Raw genomic sequence first — 20,856 nt, forward strand, 5'->3', positions numbered from 1 at the left:
TAGATCTTTTCATGTCTGGCTTGTTAAGCTTCATATTATTTAAATCAGCAATTAAATCATCACAATTTAAATAAAAATCAAAATGATTTCATGTCTGAATTAGCTAACTGTATAGTCATTGTAGCCAGAATTACCCTAATTGTCTCAACATTTTCTTTTGTTGTTTCACTGCTTGTTTTTTTTTTTTTTCTCCAAAGAGAATGCATTTATTTTGTTTTGCCCAGGGCAGTCCAGAATTCACATTCAGTACTGTGTTATCGGTTATAAATTCCTTTTCCTTTCAGGTATGAATAAAAGAAGGTTTTACTAGGGTTATATAGGTAACTTCTCCTTACTTTGAGGGCTTTCTTCCTTACTGCATACCTTACATTCAAAAAGCAAAACCATTTCCCTAATTAATCTCTAGAGTATTCTTAGCATCTCATCACTAATCTCACGTGTGTTTGTTTATACTGGGCCCCTCGTCAGAGGATTCAAGCATGTTACCAAAATAAGTAAGAGAATCTATTGCCAAAATTTGCATAAATCAGACCAATCCCTGCCAGTACATCTGTCATATAGATGAAATAAGTAAATAAACATAAAATACACAACTGGGAATTTGACATTTGAACTTTATAGAATACTGTCTGCATGTTACCAAGGCCTTTCTGTGTAGCATCATCCTATAACAAGTCAAGACTGCACACATCCTGAAAATGCTGGATGAGAGCAAGATAACAGTGGCTCTAGACTGGTAATTTGTAACTGAGACTCATTAGAGAATGTTACAGTTTAGCTGATTAAACACACACTTGTAGAATCCAACTACTGTTTGTCTGATTGAACACAGTTTATAACTGTGCAAAAAATAAAAGACAAAAATCAGGAATATGGACAGAGGTGGGGAGTGGGTTGTTCTCCACCAAGAAAAAAAAAAACCTAGAATTTTTCAGCTCTAGCATTTGAATATTATAACCTATTATGCTGCAAAATTTAAAGCAACTCTGTTGATACACCTGTCAATTCTTTTTTCCAGGAATCACAACTGTGCTCACAATGACAACAATTAACACCCATCTTCGAGAGACTCTTCCCAAAATTCCATACGTGAAGGCCATTGACATGTACCTTATGGGATGTTTTGTCTTCGTTTTCATGGCTCTGCTGGAGTATGCATTGGTCAACTACATCTTCTTTGGCAGAGGACCACAGCGTCAAAAGAAAGCAGCAGAAAAAGCTGCCAGTGCCAACAATGAGAAGTTACGAATGGATGTCAATAAGGTAAATTGAAATGGAGGTATATTTTTAGCATTGCCCCAGGAAAGCAGACTTTCACTTCTGCCAGACAGAGCTTTAAAATGTAATTTCTTGTAGAAAATGAGTGGAGTAGGATTATTATGATCTTTTCTTAGCTCTGCAGAGCAGCGTACGTAGCCACCTCAGCAATGAATGCTGCCTGTAGCCTGGAAAACTGAATGATGATTTTTCTAAAGCATGCACTCAGTTAAGCTCTACTGTGAGATATTTTCTCAGTCAGGATATAGAGTTAAATATGTTTAATCTGTTTCCAAAGGAACAAATCCAAAATGATGGCTATAGCTCTTATTCTAGTAAGAGCTGTATGGAACATTGGAAATGAAACCTAAATTTAACCTACTTTTGTAACTCTTTCGATGACCTGGATAAGAAATATTTGCTACAGAAGTGTTTAAAGCTTGAAAAGTTAGTATATTTTGAACATATAATGGCCCAGGTTACTACTGACCAAACGAGAAACTTTTCAGAAATAAAGCACCAACTTGCTGCACACTTAATTTTGAATCTGAAAGTGGTCCCCTGGGGATGGAGAATTGAAGCAGAAAATATGTTTGCCAAGATGCATACTTTTGGAATGAGTATCCATTTTACTTAATGAAAATGGAGCACTTATCATAAAGCACTTGCCATTTTTCACTTTGACCTTTTTGGATGAGTTTCACACAGTGGCAAATTGGGCTGAATGCTAAAAATGTACTCGGTGTGAAATGTATAAGCTTTCACACACAAGCAAAACTGGAAAGTTAAAGAAAATGAAACAAGTGAGGTTATCTCTTTTTTTTTTGGCATGGTAAGCTTTTTTGAGTTTTTCAATTCAGCATGATACTTCAAGGGGGAAAAAAAATCACAATGGGAGTTAAAAAAGAAAAATCTAAATCAGAAAATACCAAGTGATCATTTATGAAGTGGAAACATATGTTCCATACAGCTCTTGTGGTGGAATTTCTCATGTTTGTTCAGAACTTCTACACTACCGTAGTGTGCCTGCAGGCAGAAGAACATTTTGTTCTGGTTTTTGCTGGAACAATAATAACCCATTGCATGTTGATGGCATAAAAGAGTTTTATAGATTATAGTTTATGGTCTTTTAAGATGGAGGATTATATTGTCATGGCTCAGGTCTCACCCATTCATTAATTTCCTTTCTTTTAATTTGAGAGAAGCATGCTTTGCTGATTGAAGGCAAATGCATAATGATGAGATTAATTCTGATGCTGTGGTGCCATAGATCACCTACCATTGTAAAGTTCATGAAGACGCTGTTAAATCTTCGTCTTTCTCTTGGTGATTTTTCAGCAATGTGAAAAAAGATGGAAGTTTTTATTTAATTTTCAAGTTTATTTTTTAAAAATCAGTTTTGCCCTTAACTGTCAGAGCTGTTAACCATTTTATAAGACTAGATCTGCATCTACCTGAAATCTTCCCTCTAACAGCAATTGAAATTTAAGGTCCATAGCTGCTGTTGTCACCACTAGCTGAGGTGTATTTTTGTGCAATATTTCACTTGTGCTATTTTCTAAGTACTTATTCATGTGATGAATCTTTCAGCCATGTAGCAGAGCAGCCAAAGTCTAGCGACACTTGTTTTTTGTACCAATCACTCTACTTAATATACCAGACCAGCATGGTTCCCAGTCTGTGACAGTTCTGCTCTGGTATCCAGATATGCTCTGATCTGATAATCAGGTATCAGGTTTGCAATCCCTTAAGCAATAGATAGAAAATTGTATGGGAGAGGATCAGAAAGGAGCGGTGATCAGAGAGTGTTGTCCTACTGCTCATAGACTGCTCTGGGGAGGAGGAAAGGAGCTGACAGCTGTTCTTGCTGTTTGACCAGCAGCAAGAAAACAGATTCATATTTAATGGACCTGAATATTTTATCTATGAAAGGGGGGCAAATATTATGTAATTATTTTCATGTAAAAGAACCAGAAATGGGCCTGAATTGCCAAATTTGGCTCAGATGCAGGTTTCCAGAAATGTGACCAAATGAGCACTCCATCTATAATCAGGATCCAACATGGAAGGACTGATTTTATGAAGTGTGTGTGTTCTTTTGTCATATTGCTGGAGAGATGCCTTTTGTATCACTACATGGAATATTATGAATCTATCAGAATTGGATACTGTGTGAGAAGAGATTAATGCCATGAGTAACTAACCTCAAAATATGAGGATGAAAACTTCATGCAACCATTACTGCACAGACATTGTGAGAAAAAGTCAGATAATTAGTTACTGTAATTACTGCTTGTAGTGCAGCATCTTTGTTCATACATTATAGACCATGAAATCTACACTAGATTTCTTCAGAGTCCAACACCATTTTTTTGGTAGCAGCCTCTTACAACTTTCCAAACCACAAAGAGTGGTTGGTGAGAGAAGTGTTGATTAATCTCTCCATCTACTATTACGCACAAAAATCAAACTAGAAGTTAACATGTGCCCTGCTTATGCTGTTGAATTCTTTGGCATTGAGAGATCCCAGGGTAGGCACAGTCTGTGTTTTTGCTCAGTATTATTCAGAAGATACTAGAGAATCTAGGAAACTATACCAAAGCACAAAAGAAGCTGTACTTCCATACCTGTGATATCTGCTGAATCCAACATAATCCCTTGGACAGGAGAATGTCCTTGTTCTTCCATTTGAGCGAACACCATCAGGCTGGCTGCAGAGATTTCCCTGGGCTATTCCAGAAAAATCTGTGACCAAATCTTTCTTTACATTTCATATTGAATTCATGTCATATGCCCAATATGGTGGATTTGGTTTGGTTTATTCATAGTCATAGAATAGTTTGAATTAGAAGGGACATTTAAAGGTCCATCAAGTCAAGCATGCCTGCAGGAAGCAGGCAGAGCTTCAACTAGATCAGGTCACTCAAAGCCCCATCCAACCTGACCTTGAAAGTTTTTAGGGATGGAGAATTTCCCACCTCTCTGGGCAACCTGGACCAGTGTTTCACTGCTCTCATCATACAAATTTCCTTCACTTCATCTAATCTGAAACATCACAAAAGATTGTAACTTCTTATAGTCCCTCCGTTTCAATGACTGCTGGCTGTCTTTAGGGTAAGGGAAAGGAAGAGAAGGTGTTTGGTATAAGTGGTTATTTACTTTTTGAAGTCTGAAATCTGTGTAACAAAATCATGGAGAAATTTAAAGGACAAAAAAGTCAAGGAAGATTCAGGCAATTACTAGCAGATACATTATCACAAACTTGTTAAATTATGTTGGACGTGCTTAACTTTCCTTGCAGTTACTTCAGGTTAAAATGACTGTGTTAAGATTATTCTGATCTTGAAGCTTCTCGAGCAGCATTCAGCAGTTTGTTTCATTCATCTAACTTGTCATATTTTGTCGTTGTTAAGGCTAATTTTCTTTCTATAAACAGTCATATTGTTACTTAGAAGTAAATCACTGACTTTCTTCTTAATCTAGGCATCCTTCATTTATTTGAGATAGCATTCACATCATTTCCTCGCCTCTCTTTTTAATCCTGCCATCTTACAGAATCATAGAATTGTGTAGGTTGAAAAAGGATCTTTAAGATTTACCTTTCATTTTTTCTTCAAATGCCTTTCTTATCTTTATGGCCTAAAGTTCTTTCATCTCTTCTGTTCTGAATGGTATGCTACTGCAAATCTGTATATATAAAGATAGGTAAACCGGGTATGCTTATCTCTACTTGAAGACCTAATATGTGTCAATAATGTGATATAGGTGCTCTCACCTGTTACGCAGTTTTATTATGTACACTTTCCTATTTTAAAGAGGAACATCAATGGTCATCAGCATCCTTTTGATCCTTTGTAAGTACATTTCATGCTTACCTTCTCTTTAGGCCCAGGGGACTAATCTAATATACTGTCTGTGTTTCTTTCAGATAATTAACAGATAATTTAAAATACAGGCCCAAATTCTAACCTCTGCCTTCACACTATCATTCAACTGACTGTCTTTCTGTGGGAAATTGTACATATATCTGGGACATACCATCTCTTCAGTTTTAAGACAGTGTGTCAAAGGCTTTACTGAAAACCATAACTTTTATCTGTTCATTCTGTAATTACATAAAAATGCTCTGGAAGGGTTTGGTCTAGAACCCTCTAATGAGGCTTTTTCCTTCTCATTATAATTTTCATTTCTGTTTTGTTTTTGGATAGAAGCAGGGAGGGGGGAAGAGGGTGGGGTCCACTAGGGAAGGAAACAAACTTCTGTGATATAACCCTCAAAGTTTTTTCCACTATGAAGCCTGACTTTGACTGCAAGGAGATGATTAGCCCAACCAGGATCTCAGCCTGGTACAACTGTGAACAATTTCTGGTGTAGACCCCCAGCCTTTTTAATATATTTAGTTTATGTTTTCACAATTCAATGACTTGGTGCTCTGTCAGTACAGATTTATCCCCACTAAGTTTCTTACAAAATCCAGCAACTAAGATATTTTCAATTCTCTTTTTTTTTTTTTCTGTTACACTGTTGGATCCAAAACTTTTACCTTTGATTTTTCCATCTGGGAGCTGTGGCTTAGATGGGCTTGCTGATGCTGATCACTGTGATCTCCTTGATGCATCTTCTAGTCTTTGTGTTGTTCAGGATTTGCAGTCTGATCACCTCCTAAGCTCTGTATTTTCAGTATATTTTCCTGTGTTACTAAATTCCCAGTCAGTCTGCTGCTTATGCTGCTGTTACGTCTTTTGGATTCTGTTGCTGATTTGTCCACAGCTGTGCATCTAACTCATTTATTCCAGACTACTACAAATATTAATTGACTTCTCTGGAGTTGTAAGAAAGATGAAAATGCTTCTCAATATCAATGGTATCTGTGTATTTATTATTCTGGATAGATCAGAAAATTTCTGTTACAGCTATGTGTTAATTTAATGGAAACCAGAACTGTCACTGTAAAGATGATGGTAAATGAACTGGGCTAAATGAAAGCCTGATTCTTCTTCGTCTCTAAAGAAGTGCTTCTCACATCTTGCCATCTGTACATTTGACAAGGGGTGATTATAATGGAAAAACAGAGACTGGAAGTGTGTCAGGCAGCAGAGACAATACTCGCTGTGAGTATTGCTATCAGTTCCTACATGAAGGCTCTTATTAAAAGAAGGGCTACAGATCCATCTCTTGATGGAGCACCTTGTTAGCTATAGATGACACTGATTTCCTTACCAGGATATTAGCTAGAAACAGGATGTGAGGTTTGCATTTCTTCGACACAGATATCAAAACTTACAGAGATATTGCTGTATAATGATTTGATGCATCTTACCTTCCGTTTCTAGTCCTGTCTTTCTAATTCTTACAAGCATGTAATTCAGGTAGTATTTAAATTATTTCTTTTTTTCTTTATAGTTAGATCATCTGCTTTTAATACAGTTAAGTATTGCAAATTACCATTTAAAATATAAAATCTCTTGCTTATCTTCTTTCAAAGTGATTAGATTTGCCCATTATGTTTTTTCACAATGTAAACGAGCACTGGCTGTAGGTTTAGAATGCAGTCATAATTGAAGCCTAGGCATTTCTGACCTAGCTTTAAATCACAGAGATGTTGTAAGTGTAGAGTCTGTACACCTGAGTACATGACTGCATAAGTCACATAAATAAAACTTCCTCTAATTTTGCAATCATGCTGATGTTATTGTGAGAATTAATAAAGCAGTTTCCCTTTGAAAAGAGAGGGAAATTGTCACCGTATTATGCAAGACTTCATAAAACTGTTTATACAGATTTATTCAGTTTGTTTGTTTTGTGGTTTGCTTTTTGAATAAATGTGAGCTGACACTGCTAACCTCTGCATATTTAGATGGGTTTTTTTTCCTGAACACAAAGACTTTTTCAAAATATACCAAGTGTGTTTTTAAAACAGCGAGTAATTCTTTCCTCAGTAGTCTTTGTATTACATAGGGTATTCAGTCAGCACACCTGAAAGTCACAGTGCCTTGCTCTTACACAGTGCCAAGTCACAAACAAGTGAAATTGTCAGACTAATGGTGGGGTTTTATCAGAAGTTTGGGTACTAAGTAGAGAACACAGAACTTTAATATGATAATGAGACTAAATAGCATATTAATAGATTTGAATCACAATAGAAATGTTCTCTTGAAGAATGAATGTAGGGCTTAGCAGGCTAAGAAGGTTTAAACAAATACAGTATCTTTGCAATTCATTGCCCTCCTGACCCACCGTTGTTATATCCAAATTAGCACACAGTTGCTAAAGGAGGCAAGATAGCAAAGAAAGAACAAATAAAAGATTAAACTGTTCTCAGTTGCACTTAATGTGGTAACTTCTTTGCCCTCTGATTTACTTCTGCCTTGCCTCCAGCCTTTTCAGTTTCACAGCAATATTTGTTCATTTCTACCTGAAGAAATCATTCAGTGCACCACTAGTGAGGAGGAATTATTGCAAAGGTAACTAAAAGCAGTCAGTATTTATTACATAGAACTGAAACTTACATGCTATGTGGTAAAGCTATTTCTAGTATAAACTATAACTACACATGCAAAGCACATTTGCAACAGGATGGAAAAGCTTTTGGAAAAAGGGAGGAATTTTTAAATGGCTGTATGCACAGACTTGATAAACTGAACAAGATATTAAAACACTATATGAAGCTCTTAAAATTTCAGTCTAAAATCTCACCCCCTCATTGCTCTGTGTTGCTGGAGCTAATGCTGGCATTGTCTGATTTAATTTAAAACATTCATCCTCTTCCTTTCCCCTCCAAGGAGAGCTTTCATTTTCAGTACAGGTAAGATTGCACAAGGGCTGATTCTTAATCCAGGGTAAGAAGGTGTTGTTACACAAAAGTTTATTGAAGGACATGTAATAAAATCAGGCATGGAATACAAAAGCTCAGCCTTCCTCCTAAACTTGCATTCATGCATTGTCAAAGAACTATTTGCATATGAAACAACAGTCAGCAATGCACAGAGTGCTCAACCATCCTTAGTGTTATGTTGAAACCAGGTTTGTTAGGAGTGAAATTTGAGGAAGTTCCAGTTGTAGCCTGCAGCACTTTGCAGAAGCAGTCAGAAGGTGATTTATTTCCACGATCTGTAGTGGTATTCCACATGACATCGGAATAAAGGTCAAGTCAGCTGCGTGAGGTTTTCTTTCTGCAGCCGTGCTTCTTCGAATGCCATATTTAATTATTGTTAAGACCAGTATGTGCACACTTCATTTGTTTAGAGCATGTTACCCCCTTTGCTTTTGTAGTGCATCCACAAATCTGCCAGCCACCCCTGTCCCTGAATGAAATACATTTTTCATTGCAAAAAAAGAATGAAGTAATGCAGTTAAAACCATTATTTCAAATTTTGGGGAAATAAGGCACAGAAAAGGCAAATTATGTACAGTGAAGCTGAAGAAGTGTATGCAGCTGCAGTCCAGAAGCTGGATCTGTCTAGTGAATTTGGTGAATTGATTTGCCAAAGCAGACCAGCTCTAAAGAGATTGTCAGGGTTTAATTGAATGGCCATGAATCAGTCAACTTCTATCCAAAAAGTGGTAACTCTAAATGTTGTGTACTAGGGCATGTAAACTAGCTGTGCTCATGAATCTTGAGATAACTGGATTGTGCACTCTAGGGTGGCACTAGTGGTAAAAATATTATAATGTAGGTATTAGTTTGACAGCCCCTTTGATTTATTTATAGTATCTAAAATGATTTGGTTTGGTTTCTTTTTGCAGATAGCAGTGCCTTGTTTCTATCTGATGTAGGGGAAATCAATTTCAGATGATCCAAAAGTCATATCAGAAGTGTTTACATAATCAGAATTACAGTATTCCAAACTGGATATGCATATTTTCTATCCCTCCTATAGTTTTTGCCCATCTTCACTCTATTGATAGCTATTAATTATGATGCTTTACCTTTGTTGTAGTTTGCTCTTGAGGCTGTAAGATTAGCCAGACTGAAATACTCTGCATATGGAGAAATAGAGACACATCAGGAGTTAGTATCTTCCATAATAAAAAATTTTGTAGGTTGGTAGGATTATGTCTAAGTTTAGGTATGTGTCTCTATGTACACAGACATCTATATCTATATCTATCTATATATCTTTTTTACTCCTTAGATACTAGTTTATAGAATCTGTCTGTAGTTATATAAGGTTCTATTAAAGCACAGAACTCCAAATCTTGTTTATTCTTATGTTCCTATTCCTCTTTTTAGGAGTGAGAGTTCATTTTTCTTGCCTACCAAATAAACTTGTTGAGCCTTCTTCTTAAACTAGATACATGTTAAAGCTATGTACTAAAAGCCCTTCATATCTGTCCTTACTTGTGGCCTCAAATTAAACTCAGCTTTCTGGAAATGTGGTTGTCAGAAAAGTAATGCTTTTGGGATGGCCTGAAGGATGCAACAATAAAAGTCCAAGAGCCAAAATCAACATGATTATTTTCATGTAATGTTTCATTTGGACCACTTTCTATCCATGTATTTGAGGTTAACATTACAAAGGTACCTTCAAGTAACAGAAATAAAGGTCTTCAGAAATGGACGTTTTTATCTTACATTTTGCTAATTGGAATTCTGAGGTTTGATACTTTCAAGCTACAGCAGTTTTGGGTAGGAAAAGTGTCTTTACATAAGTTTCAATTTTTGCATGGAAGGTCATTTAATTAAAGCATATAATAAAGTAGCCACACAAGAAGATCAAAAAAAGCCTTCAACACTGTCCCGCATGACATCCCTGGTGGTATTTAAGGCCAGGCTGGATGTGGCTCTGGGCAATCTGATTTAGTGTGAGGTGTTCCTGCCTATGGCAGGGGGGTTGGAACTAGATGATCCTTGAGGTCCCTTCCAACCCTAATAATTCTATGATTCTATGAAAAGCCTATTTAATGTAAGTACTGTTTGAAGTGATCTAGATGCTAAGGGGAGGGATTCTTCAAGCTTTTATTTCTTCTTCCTTTTTGCAATATGATTTGTGTACAATATATACCAATTTGCAGTTTAAAAATAAGCCTCTATTTGGTCTCATTAACTCATTAATAGCTTTCTTAGTTGTGAGTAGATTACCCTTCCTGAAATGCATCTTATGAAACTTCTATAATATTAAGCATAATCATGTTTAATGTAAGCACCTACCATGTTTGCATGTTAGCAAACTTTTTTCTCTTGTCTCCATAAAATTCTGTCAAGAACAAACTGCACCCTATTGCCAAAAAAACCCTGAAACCCAAACCATCAGTCTTTTTCCCCTTCATTTTAAATGTGTTCTGAAATTCTCCTACTGTATAATTATATGTGCATGTGTATATACATTGCTACAGAACTATGTTTAACTTATCAACCTCCAGTTTGGCTTAAGTTTACAAGCACAAAAAGCTGACAACATGTCAAAGAGAAAAATAGAATCCAATTTGTATTTTCTCTAGTATTAATGCATGCACAAAAGCAATTTAAGCATAGTACAAAATTTGCAATGCTGCATAATATTGGTGTATATTTTGCATACACAGAAATTTACTTAGAAACAAATCAGAAGTGACTAACCATTTCTTGGCCACAAAGTTTCTTCGTTCTTGTCACTCATTTTTAAACAAGTGACAAAAGGTTAGACTCTCCCCTAAACAAGAGACTATCAGTGTACAAATAAATCATACAGTTGTGTTCTGAGGCCAGGTTGGATGAGGCCTTGAGCAGCCAGGTCTAGTTATTAGGCATCCAGGCCCATGGCAGGGAGGTTGGTGTAGATGATCTCTGAGGTCCCTACCAACTTAAGCCATTCAGTGATTATGTGGATTTCACCAGTGGGCCAGCCAGTCCCTCCTAGCCAAACTCTCTCCCATTTATGTACTGGGCATGATGTCATATGGTATGGAATATCCCTTTAGGTCAGCTGTCCTGGTTGTGTCCCTTCCCAGCTTCTTTTGCCTCTCCAACCTTCTCTGTGACAGGGTATAGGAAGCTGAAAAATCCTTGGCTTTGTGTGAACACTACTTAGCAACAACTGAAACATCAGTGAGTTAGCATTGTTCTCAGGTGCTGTACAGCACTGCTGTACCAGCTAGTAGGAAGAAAATTAACTGTCCCAGCTGAAACCACGATGCCTCCTTATGTGTGTGTACATTAATCATGGGTTTGGATTGAGAGTGAAAGTCTCCTTGAAAAGAAATAATTTGAAAACATGACTAACCTTAATATTTATTTAAATCCCATTAAATTAATGTATCTGTTTAAGTAAAGTGAGAAGCCCATTTCCTGACTCTGTCTACTTTCTATGTGTACTCACTACACTAGAATGAAAATTACATGTACAACATCAAAGCCTTACTTAAATAACTTCTTTCTTCCACTTTACATTGCATTGGACTGAATGATCTCAGCCCAAATCGAAATCTGGAAAGATGTTTTTCTACAGAATCACAGTGTACTCTTTATTCTTCTTCCTTGTGTGGAAAAGGTGATTTATCTACCTTTACTCCAGAAAAAACCCAGGAATGTTTTTGTGATATTTTAGAAGATGTTAGTGTAAGGTTCAATCTGAGAACAGAGCACCAGTAGACCATTTCCCTGCTTTTTTATTCTGTGCTGTATTTCGAACAGTAGTCCTGATTTTTACCTAGTTCGTTTGTAGGCTTTTGGTTTAGAACACTATTTTGTGCAACAGTTCATATTTCATGGGTTTATTCAAGTGTCATCAAGATACAGATATTTTAGTCTCTCATTTTATGTGGGCACTTATTCTGCAATGTCTTAGGTAGGGAGATGTGTGTAAGGAACAGATGCTGAAAGAAAGCATGTTTTCAACCTCTTCTCCAGAATCTACAGTACAAGGTCATTGATGTGTTATTAAAGGTAATAACCAAGAAATCACACACATCAGAGGGTAAAAGTGGATGCCTAGAAATCAAATTACAAGCAACTGGAGCAGTGTTAAAGCTCCATGTTCAGACCTCCAAGTTCTCTCACCTTCTCGGTTTCAGTTCTTAATGGTCTTGTGATTATCTTGCTTGCATTTTTAGGCTTTAAAAAGCTTAAGAACCTAAAGAAAATTATTACTTAATTTGCTGTATTTCTCAGAGATTTCTGACCTGAAACCAAACAAAGTAATCTGAAATTATAACTCAGCCTAATTTTACTGTCTTGTAACTGCATGCTTTGCAGCCTGACCCACATCTTAGCCATATAGTGCAATCTGAGCCAACACACGCTAACATGGTCTCAAACAGTTGCTGCAATGCTGGCAATAAACACAGTTCTGTACAATTTCTTAAGGACATTGTTTCCCATATGGTTATTTTGAAATATTATCATGCTTCATAAGTTCGTGTAGCTTTATCTCAACAGGCTTGCTTATCAAGGCAAAAATGTCTGTATAGCTTCAGGCAGGTGCCATTTAAAAATCATTAATTCCTTTTTCTTTCAGAGAGAACATAGCAGCAGCTTATAAAGGACTACCTACCTTCTACACATTACCTTGTGCAGTCAGTGCAATCTTCAGAGATCAGTGGTTCCTAATCACTAACTCAAACCTTGCTGATGAGGTGGAAGATCCCTATTACATGTAAAGTGCACTTTGTATTTCCACCTAATCTTGCCAGTCTTACTGTGGCTAGACAGGAATGGGATGTTATTTGTTTTCCAAGCATAGGTCAGCTGTTAAGGGGTGGGAAGCTCTGCTATAGATAGTACTGAGGTTTTTATCTCTAACAAATTAATATGTCTAGGCATGCTGTATTGGTCTTCATAGTGAAAGGGATCTTTATGTCTGTCTTCAGTTATAAAGAATGTTGTTTCATAGGACCTATAAATGCTGAGACCTAATCTCAGGTGTTAATCTTTGTAATAGACTTGGTACTTCAGCATCCCTTCGTGGTTTAGTTAATCAGATTTTGCTTTTGTTTAATGCCAGCCCTACTTAACAGAAGGCTATTTCTTTTGAATTTAAAACTGTTTTGTTTCACCAGACACTTCTATCGGAAATTCCAGACTTACTGTCTATCTTATCCATGGCTCCTGAGCCATTCTGTCATAAAATGAGCCATCAGTACCTGCCTCTAAATGAAGTTTATAAGTGAAAATGAACAGTATAGGAGGAAAGAAAGGTGTCAAATTACATCTTTTCAGTTCATCAATATACATTTTTCTCCTATGATGAAACAGTAGAGCATAATCACCAAGATGTTGTTTTACTTCTTGTTAGTAGTTTCAGAGATCTGGTCATCCTTGGAGGATTCTTTATATATATATATGTATATATACACACATACATATATATATATACACACACACACGTGTGTATGTATGTATGTGGGAGTTGTAATTTCCTTGTATTTTACAGTTGCTAATGTATTATTGTAAGAGGAATTCCTTAAGAAAGCCATCATTTTGGAGTTTGTAGGTAGCAGAAGAATATGTAACGGTAACATTTCTACCTTTTCCTCTCTATTCCCTTTGTTTGAGGGCATCATGAATGTTATGACCTCTTTCACGGCTCCAGAGTCAGCTTTTCTTCCAGTCGACCTGGACCTATATGTGAATACCATTTGCATCATATATTTTGTCATCCACCTTTAAGACTGATTTATTTAAAAACCCACCTTCTTGCATGGTTACTGAGCTCTGGTCATTTCTTTTCCACTTTTGCTGTCACCTTTTATTTCCATGGTACTTGCTGCTGCTTCTTCTTCATCTTCATCCTCCCTTCATTTCTTGTCCCTGGGAATTTCCCCATTAAGTTTGAACTCCCCTGTTCACCATAAGGAGCCCAGTTCTATGGTTGAACAATCCTTCAGCACTGAGAGATCTTTTTAACCTTCTTCCACCTCCTTTTGAATCCACTTTTACACTTACTTTCCCCCAAAATAATTTTAACAATTGTTTTCATATCATCATATCTTCCTTGGTCAAGTGACCAGTTGGAAAAATACATTTACATCACAACCTTATGTTACCTTGAGGAGCAGAGCAAGGCAGTAATAGGACCTCTGAAGCCAGAATATTCTTATGCTAATTGTTGGCTTAGAGGTCCCTATACCTTTTAATTAGATGTCCTATTATTACCCTAGAGTGCTTTAATTTTAAATGAAAGATAATAGCTGCCTTATCTCTAAGGAAACTGGTCTTGATTTTATTAACTTACAGGACAGAAGAATAATTGGCACATATCATTGTCCAGAAATGTATTCAACAAAGGTATCTTTCATTGTTTTCTAATGTTTTTATCCTCAGAGACTTACAATTCAGCTCCTGACCACTTATGGTCATTAAAGATCCCATGGCACTTTTTTATAGCGTGATCATCTCAATCCCAAGCATCTGGCCAAATATCAATTTATGTAACTGTTCTGCTTACCTAACATTCCCCACCACCACTCACCCACCCCATAGTTTCAATTGGCCATTCTCCATTTCCTTGATTAAAATATAGTGTATTGTTCTGCACTGTCAGTCACCACATTTTGCCTCAGAGGTGATTGTGCTTCACTGGGAAGTGAAGTGGTTCTTCTTTCTAATGCTTGTAAAGCGCTTTGGGATCCTTTTGATTGGGCGGTGCTGTGTACAGGAAACGTAATTCATTAACATTCTGTCTCAGGCTTTACTTACATACAAAGGCATGTTTTATTTAGAGCTGGGCGAACCTGGTTAGTGGAAATAACACTCCCAGCTCTCTCTAATCTGACAAGGAACCTTTTGTCAAAGGTTGAGAAGTAAGGTTAATTTATTTCTGTGTTGTTGGGGGAGGGGGAGGGGGGTGTGGTTTGCTGTTGTTTGCTCTGATTTTTACATTAATTTGTACCTCTAAATTGGAACTTCAGGAATTCCTCAGATTGGGAATTCAAAATGGCTTGGAAAATGTAGTTCTTGTTATGACCAATCCACTGTTTCAGGTGCAGGAGATTGAAATTAATGTTCAAGAAGCACCTGAAAGTTACTTTGCTTACCTGGCTGTCCTAACACTTGAAGGTTCGCCCACCGCTAACTTTTATTGTATCTTGCATTACTACTCCTGAAAAATTCTTGGAATATTGCAAAGTGCCGTGCTCCAACTCTCATATCAGTGTGATGTGTGCAGAAGAAGACACTTTGCCCTAGAAGATAATTTAGAATACTGCTAAATGGTTTTTCTGCCCAGCGTCAATAATCTTGCTAACCACTACCAAGATTAACAGCTAAATGCATCAGTTTGCTGCATTAAGAAATTTACAGAAATGCAGGCAAAAGTGATAAAAGAAACAAAGCAAGCCATTAACTGAAGGAATGATGTCAGTAAAACATGTCTGTATCTAACTCTAGTAGCCTACAGTAACTTTTCTTGCATACATGTTGCATTGAAAGTACACCAGCATGTACAGAGCACTCAAATTTCTAATACAATTGCAGATCAAAAGGATAAAATGTTTGTAGTAAAATCATCCTAAGAAGATTTGAGATGTGAACAAATTTGTTGGCACTAAAACCTTTCCACAGATAGTCTCTTAGAGTGCACAACACTGAGGCTAAAGCCACTGCATTAGTGGATGTTACATCAAACTTCCTCTGATGTCATGGGAACTGAAAATTCTACTCTTTTCTTAAGGCTATGTGCAACTATGGAGAATGTAATTTGCCAATGGCTTTGCACCCCTCTTGTAAGATACTTCCCCTATATGTTTTTAGACATTCTTGGGATCAATGAATGCCAAGTGCCTGTAATTGCCTGTGTTTTCAGGATACTGGAACAACAAAAATTATACCATTGTTGTCTAACCCAAACAAATCACATGAGAATTGTCTAAATAACTGCACTCATTATAAGAAAGTGCTTTGAAAGTTTCATGCATCTATTTGAAAGCTTTTGCATATGTTTGGTTTTGTTTGTATTGCAACAGCAGAATGCTCTGTTTCTCCTTTAGTTTTGTCTAATGCAGATGAGAACTGATTTCATGGCCTTCCTGGCTAGGACACAATGTTTCCTCAGTATGCTCCGTATCATGCTATGGAGTTTTAAAAGGCATTTTTCTTGGGTTCCAGCTCAACTTCCACATTTTTTCAGTGCTTCTCAGAACTGTTTGAGAAAAGTTTGATTTCCCTAACATGCTAGAAAATTCAGAGATTTCATATGGCTTTGATGGAGAGCAAGCAAAAATAGTTGAATTTTGCTGCTTCTCATTGAGTCATTACATTTAATCTAAAATTAAAATAAAATGCAACTGGAGGGGTGCAAACCCACATAGATTGGAGGGAAAAAAAAAAAAAAAAGAGAAGGAAATCTGGCATCTCGGCAATGCCAGTTTTTATGCATCTCTTGAACAGATGTAATCACTCAAATGGCAGTTTTTCAATAGGTCTAAAGTGCTTTTGTGAGTATCCAATTTCCCATTTCATGTTACTGTGAGTGGATACTACTGAAAAACAACTGTTTTCAACCCTGATCTCTCAGGGTGCTGTGAGAAATAATTACACAGGGTTGGTTTTTTTAGTAGCTTTCACAGCTTACTGTAAATACAGCATTACATTGGGTAGTGCAGCCACGTACCTACAGCTGACTGCTGGCTTCCGAGCATTAGGATAGACTAATGTCATATTATTGGTTAGAAACCCACAAAAGTCACAGTTTGTGCACTTTCAGTAATAATTATAGCTCATATTATGTACATGATAAATGAATAACGTGGCAGAATAATTCTTAAAGGAGCTCTGGGACAGTTTCTTCTCTTAATTGTCCTGAAGTATATCTGCACTACCATCACTAAGTCACTGTACTTAATTAGCTGCTCATTACCTATTATTGCTTATAAAATATTTAATTATACTCTGTAATCACACTGTTCCAAATATATGCTTATAGGCAAGACTGAGGAAAATTAGAACTTCCTAAATGACCCTGTATTTGTTTTGTCTAAATAGGTTGAAGTTCTTCTACTGTACTTCAGATTTACTTCAGATTACTTAAGAGCAGAATTTAGTTCCTCATTTTTGAAACCCTCTCGATTGTACAAGGAGTTTCTTTGCAACGTTGCATGAAATTTTTTTTTCACCGAATTGCCTTTAAAATAATTAAATGAACTAACTGAAAGTACCCATTGAAACAACTGTTCAGTTGATGTGATTACACTCTGTATATGGTTTTTCCTTGCTTGAAATTGCAGATCTCTGCTACTCCTGCATTCAGGTCTACACAGCATGCACTGTATTTATGAAATTCCTTGGCACTGAATGGAGTTCCCACATGTTAAAATATGCCAGTGCCTTTCCCCAGCTATCCAAAAATTCTGGCTGGAATTTAGGAATAAAAATGAAAATTTGCATTCTCTTGTGGAGCGCTGCAGAAGCTTTCATTTGAAAAAATAAAAATGAAAACAAAGCAGAATCTTTTCAATTCCCTTTCCCTCCCAAACCCACCAAAAGTTCAATATTTTCCACAAATATTCTACCCAGTAGCAGAATCCGGCTTCCGGGAGCTAACCAAGTACTCCATTTCCAGATACTGCTTCTGGTCACAGAAAATGGGATCTAGGGAAGTACCATTCTTTCCATCGTACTATCCAGCCCTATTGCTCCCTGAGTTCACAAAGAAATGGCAATAAATACAGTCATGGCTATGCTTGAAGTCTTTTAGACAGGCTGACATCCGATGAATTAGTAATGTTATATCTGCCCTTTGTCAGCATGGCTTCAGTTTGCAATTGATTCGGCTTCTTTCTTCCTCCTGTTAAATCTGCTTTCTTGTTTTTTACAGATGGATCCACATGAAAACATTTTGTTGAGCACACTTGAAATTAAAAATGAGATGGCTGCCTCCGAGGCTGTGATGGGGCTTGGGGACCCTAGAAGCACTATGCTGGCGTATGACACTTCAAGCATCCAGTACCGGAAAGCTGGCTTACCCAGACACAGCTTTGGTCGCAATGCCCTGGAGCGACACGTGGCACAGAAGAAAAGTAGGCTACGGAGACGTGCATCTCAACTGAAAATTACCATTCCTGACTTGACTGATGTAAATGCCATAGATCGATGGTCTCGCATATTCTTCCCTGTTGTTTTTTCCTTCTTCAATATTGTCTATTGGCTTTACTATGTGAACTAAGAAACAAAGCCACAGGGGAAGAAAGAACTGGATTTCTCTTCAAATCGGTTGTACAGCCAAAAGTGGGACTTAGAAAAATTCTATTCAGGACAAAAAGTTATTTTAAAACACCTTAGTTGCTGGCCCACTCTATGGTCTGGTCTTATAACGTTTTGGTTGTATCTGCTAAATCATAAATATGTTAAGTTGCAGTATGGACGTATCCCCTTATCAAAATACAAGTGCATTTTGAGTGTGAAGGCAAATTAGATTTTGACAATCACTTCTGTCTCATCATCCCTCACGCTCTTCTTTTTTTTAATGACCGTTTGAATTTAGCGATACAAATTACAGAGCGACGTTTGAGAAACAAGTTCTAGTTTCAACAGCAGTCCATACCATTCCCAGAGAAACTGCACACCTGAGACATGCATCTACACTTAAGGGAGTGTACAAAGTTATTATCATGCTTGTGAAACACATACACTTTACCTTTTAAACGTGTAAACTTGAAAACAAGTAGTGCCTATCATCTTTCCAAGATGATGATGGTCAGAGGTTTCCCAACCATATTCAGGTATTTCCTGTTTTTTTTTATTGAAAGATCTAAACCTTTGACTGATAATATTAGGGTTGGGTGTTTGCACAGAAGCTGAAGCAAAAAGCACTAGTTTTGTTTGGATTTTGAGAGAACACATGCTGACAGTCACAATGACACTAGTTGTGATTGATAGAGGAATGTAGCAATGGTACAAAAGTGCATCAACTCGGAACGGGTAGAGGTGCTGCTGGTTTGTGTTGGGGAAAAGAAGTCATCTGTTCAAAGTGCCAAAGTTGGCTGGCCAAATAGTCATTCTCTAGGTGGCTGAAGTAAGCCAATGGTGCCCTGCATTTCCAGGGTGGAGAAAGCTTAGAGAGCAATTATAAAACACAGAGCCAAGGAGAGTGAAGGCTACATATATGTAAAAGTGTGTATGTGTATATATATGTATACACATATATCTATATACTGTGAAAATGAATGTTGTCAGTTATAGTATGTACCCAAGTCTGAAATACTCATGTGGAGTTCTGTGATTTCTTCCACATTTGCAATCTTTCCAGTTATGCTTGCTACTGTTACTATGTTTAACACCTTACATCCAGTTTGTTTAAAGGTATCATACCTCTTTCGGCAGTAAAGATCCAAGCATATGTATTTCAGTACAAAAAATTCTTACAAGGTATTTTCTCAGTCTGGATTAGGCAATGCCTGTTCAGTTTTGGTTGGGTTTTTTTGGTTATTGTTTGCTTTTTTGGTTGGTTGGTTTGTTTGCTTGCTTGTTATTTAACTTTTTTTTTCTTAATGCACTTTTTTAAAGGGGAAAAATTTGGTAGCCATCACTTTAAGAGTTTAATTACATTCTTGAATGTTTCCTTCTTTAAGGTAAATTCCATTAAAAAACTAGCAAATTTCAGGTTTCCTTTGGGAAGCTTTTTAAAATAAATGCGGGTTTTGGTGTGTTTGGGGTTTGGTTTTTTTGCCATTCCACAGAGCTTTATCTTGTAGGCAAAAATAGAATAGACAAAAAATAGAATTTTACAGGCAAAGCAGAGCTTTCCATTTTGTCCATTGTGGAAACTTTTTCTGTAAAGGAAAAGAAGAAATTCACAAGAACTGTATATGAAGTCCAAATTCCTGGTGGCTTTTACTAAATTAGATCCCCAGTATTGTTTGACACTGAGTATTTCATGAAGCAAAAGCCACATCTGTTGCATCTGTGCTACCTCTCATCTGTGTACAAATTTCTGAAAGAAACTGGAATCCAAGCATCTTCCAAACAGTAAAGGAATTTCTTTGGGCAGATACTGTTTCCCCATTTCGGTGTTCCTTCGGCAATACTTTAAGACAGTTCTTAAGAATATTTTTCATAAAATATTATCTCTGTATTTCTTGTTCTTGCTTTAAAAGAGTAATTTTCTTGCAAGTTTCTATGTTTCTCTTTTCCCTATTTGACAGTGAATGACAGTGATAGGAGGAAAAGAGTTCTGGGAACCGACAGGCCAATTTTCTGACTTTGTTTTGAGCATATTACATGCTTATCTCTGCTTCAAATGGGAGAGAATAGTTTGAGACTGAAATGGGATTTGCCAGGCATACACACCAGCTGTTGTTTTCAAGGGAATTGTGTGTATGTTCTCATACTGCCTCCAGGTTCAGACTCTGCAATATGTAGAGACAGGCCTTCATCACGCAATTAACTTTCTAAGTCAAAATGTTGCTTTTTGTTCACGTTCTTAATTTCCAGCTGCGTTTCCTGCATGACGCAATGAGCTTTGTAGATGCATCTGGAATTTCACCTGATAGGTATGAATCATGTTGGAATTAATTTTTTTCCCCAATTCTAAGACAAGGAGCCACATCAGAATTCAGTATTTCTCTTCAAAGTCTGTTCTTTTAAAGTGGTATTAATTATCATAAATAAAAACAGTCTTACAGTGTTCTTCTGTACAAGCTTTTCTTTCATTTCACAAGTCACTGCCAATTCCTTTTTTTTTTCCT

The 20,856-nt window shown here is 36.9% G+C and overlaps 1 protein-coding gene across 2 annotated transcripts in view; it reads left to right on the forward strand.

The window, feature by feature from the left end:
- GABRB2 (gamma-aminobutyric acid type A receptor subunit beta2) overlaps positions 1 to 19,609 on the forward strand; it is a 133,577-nt gene extending 113,968 nt beyond the window's left edge. Inside the window, exons 9-11 of one of the 2 annotated variants that reach the window (XM_054168387.1) lie at positions 1,019 to 1,263; positions 14,411 to 14,461; positions 17,988 to 19,609. In XM_054168387.1, the coding sequence (XP_054024362.1) occupies positions 1,019 to 1,263; positions 14,411 to 14,461; positions 17,988 to 18,335 (644 nt within the window). In that variant the 3' untranslated portion in view covers positions 18,336 to 19,609. The remainder of the gene's footprint in view (positions 1 to 1,018; positions 1,264 to 14,410; positions 14,462 to 17,987) is intronic. The other variant, XM_054168388.1, reaches the window with a different exon arrangement.
- The last annotated feature ends 1,247 nt before the right edge of the window (positions 19,610 to 20,856 follow it).

This window comes from Dryobates pubescens, chromosome 16 (genome assembly GCF_014839835.1).
Source record: "Dryobates pubescens isolate bDryPub1 chromosome 16, bDryPub1.pri, whole genome shotgun sequence".
Classification (NCBI taxonomy): domain Eukaryota; kingdom Metazoa; phylum Chordata; class Aves; order Piciformes; family Picidae; genus Dryobates; species Dryobates pubescens.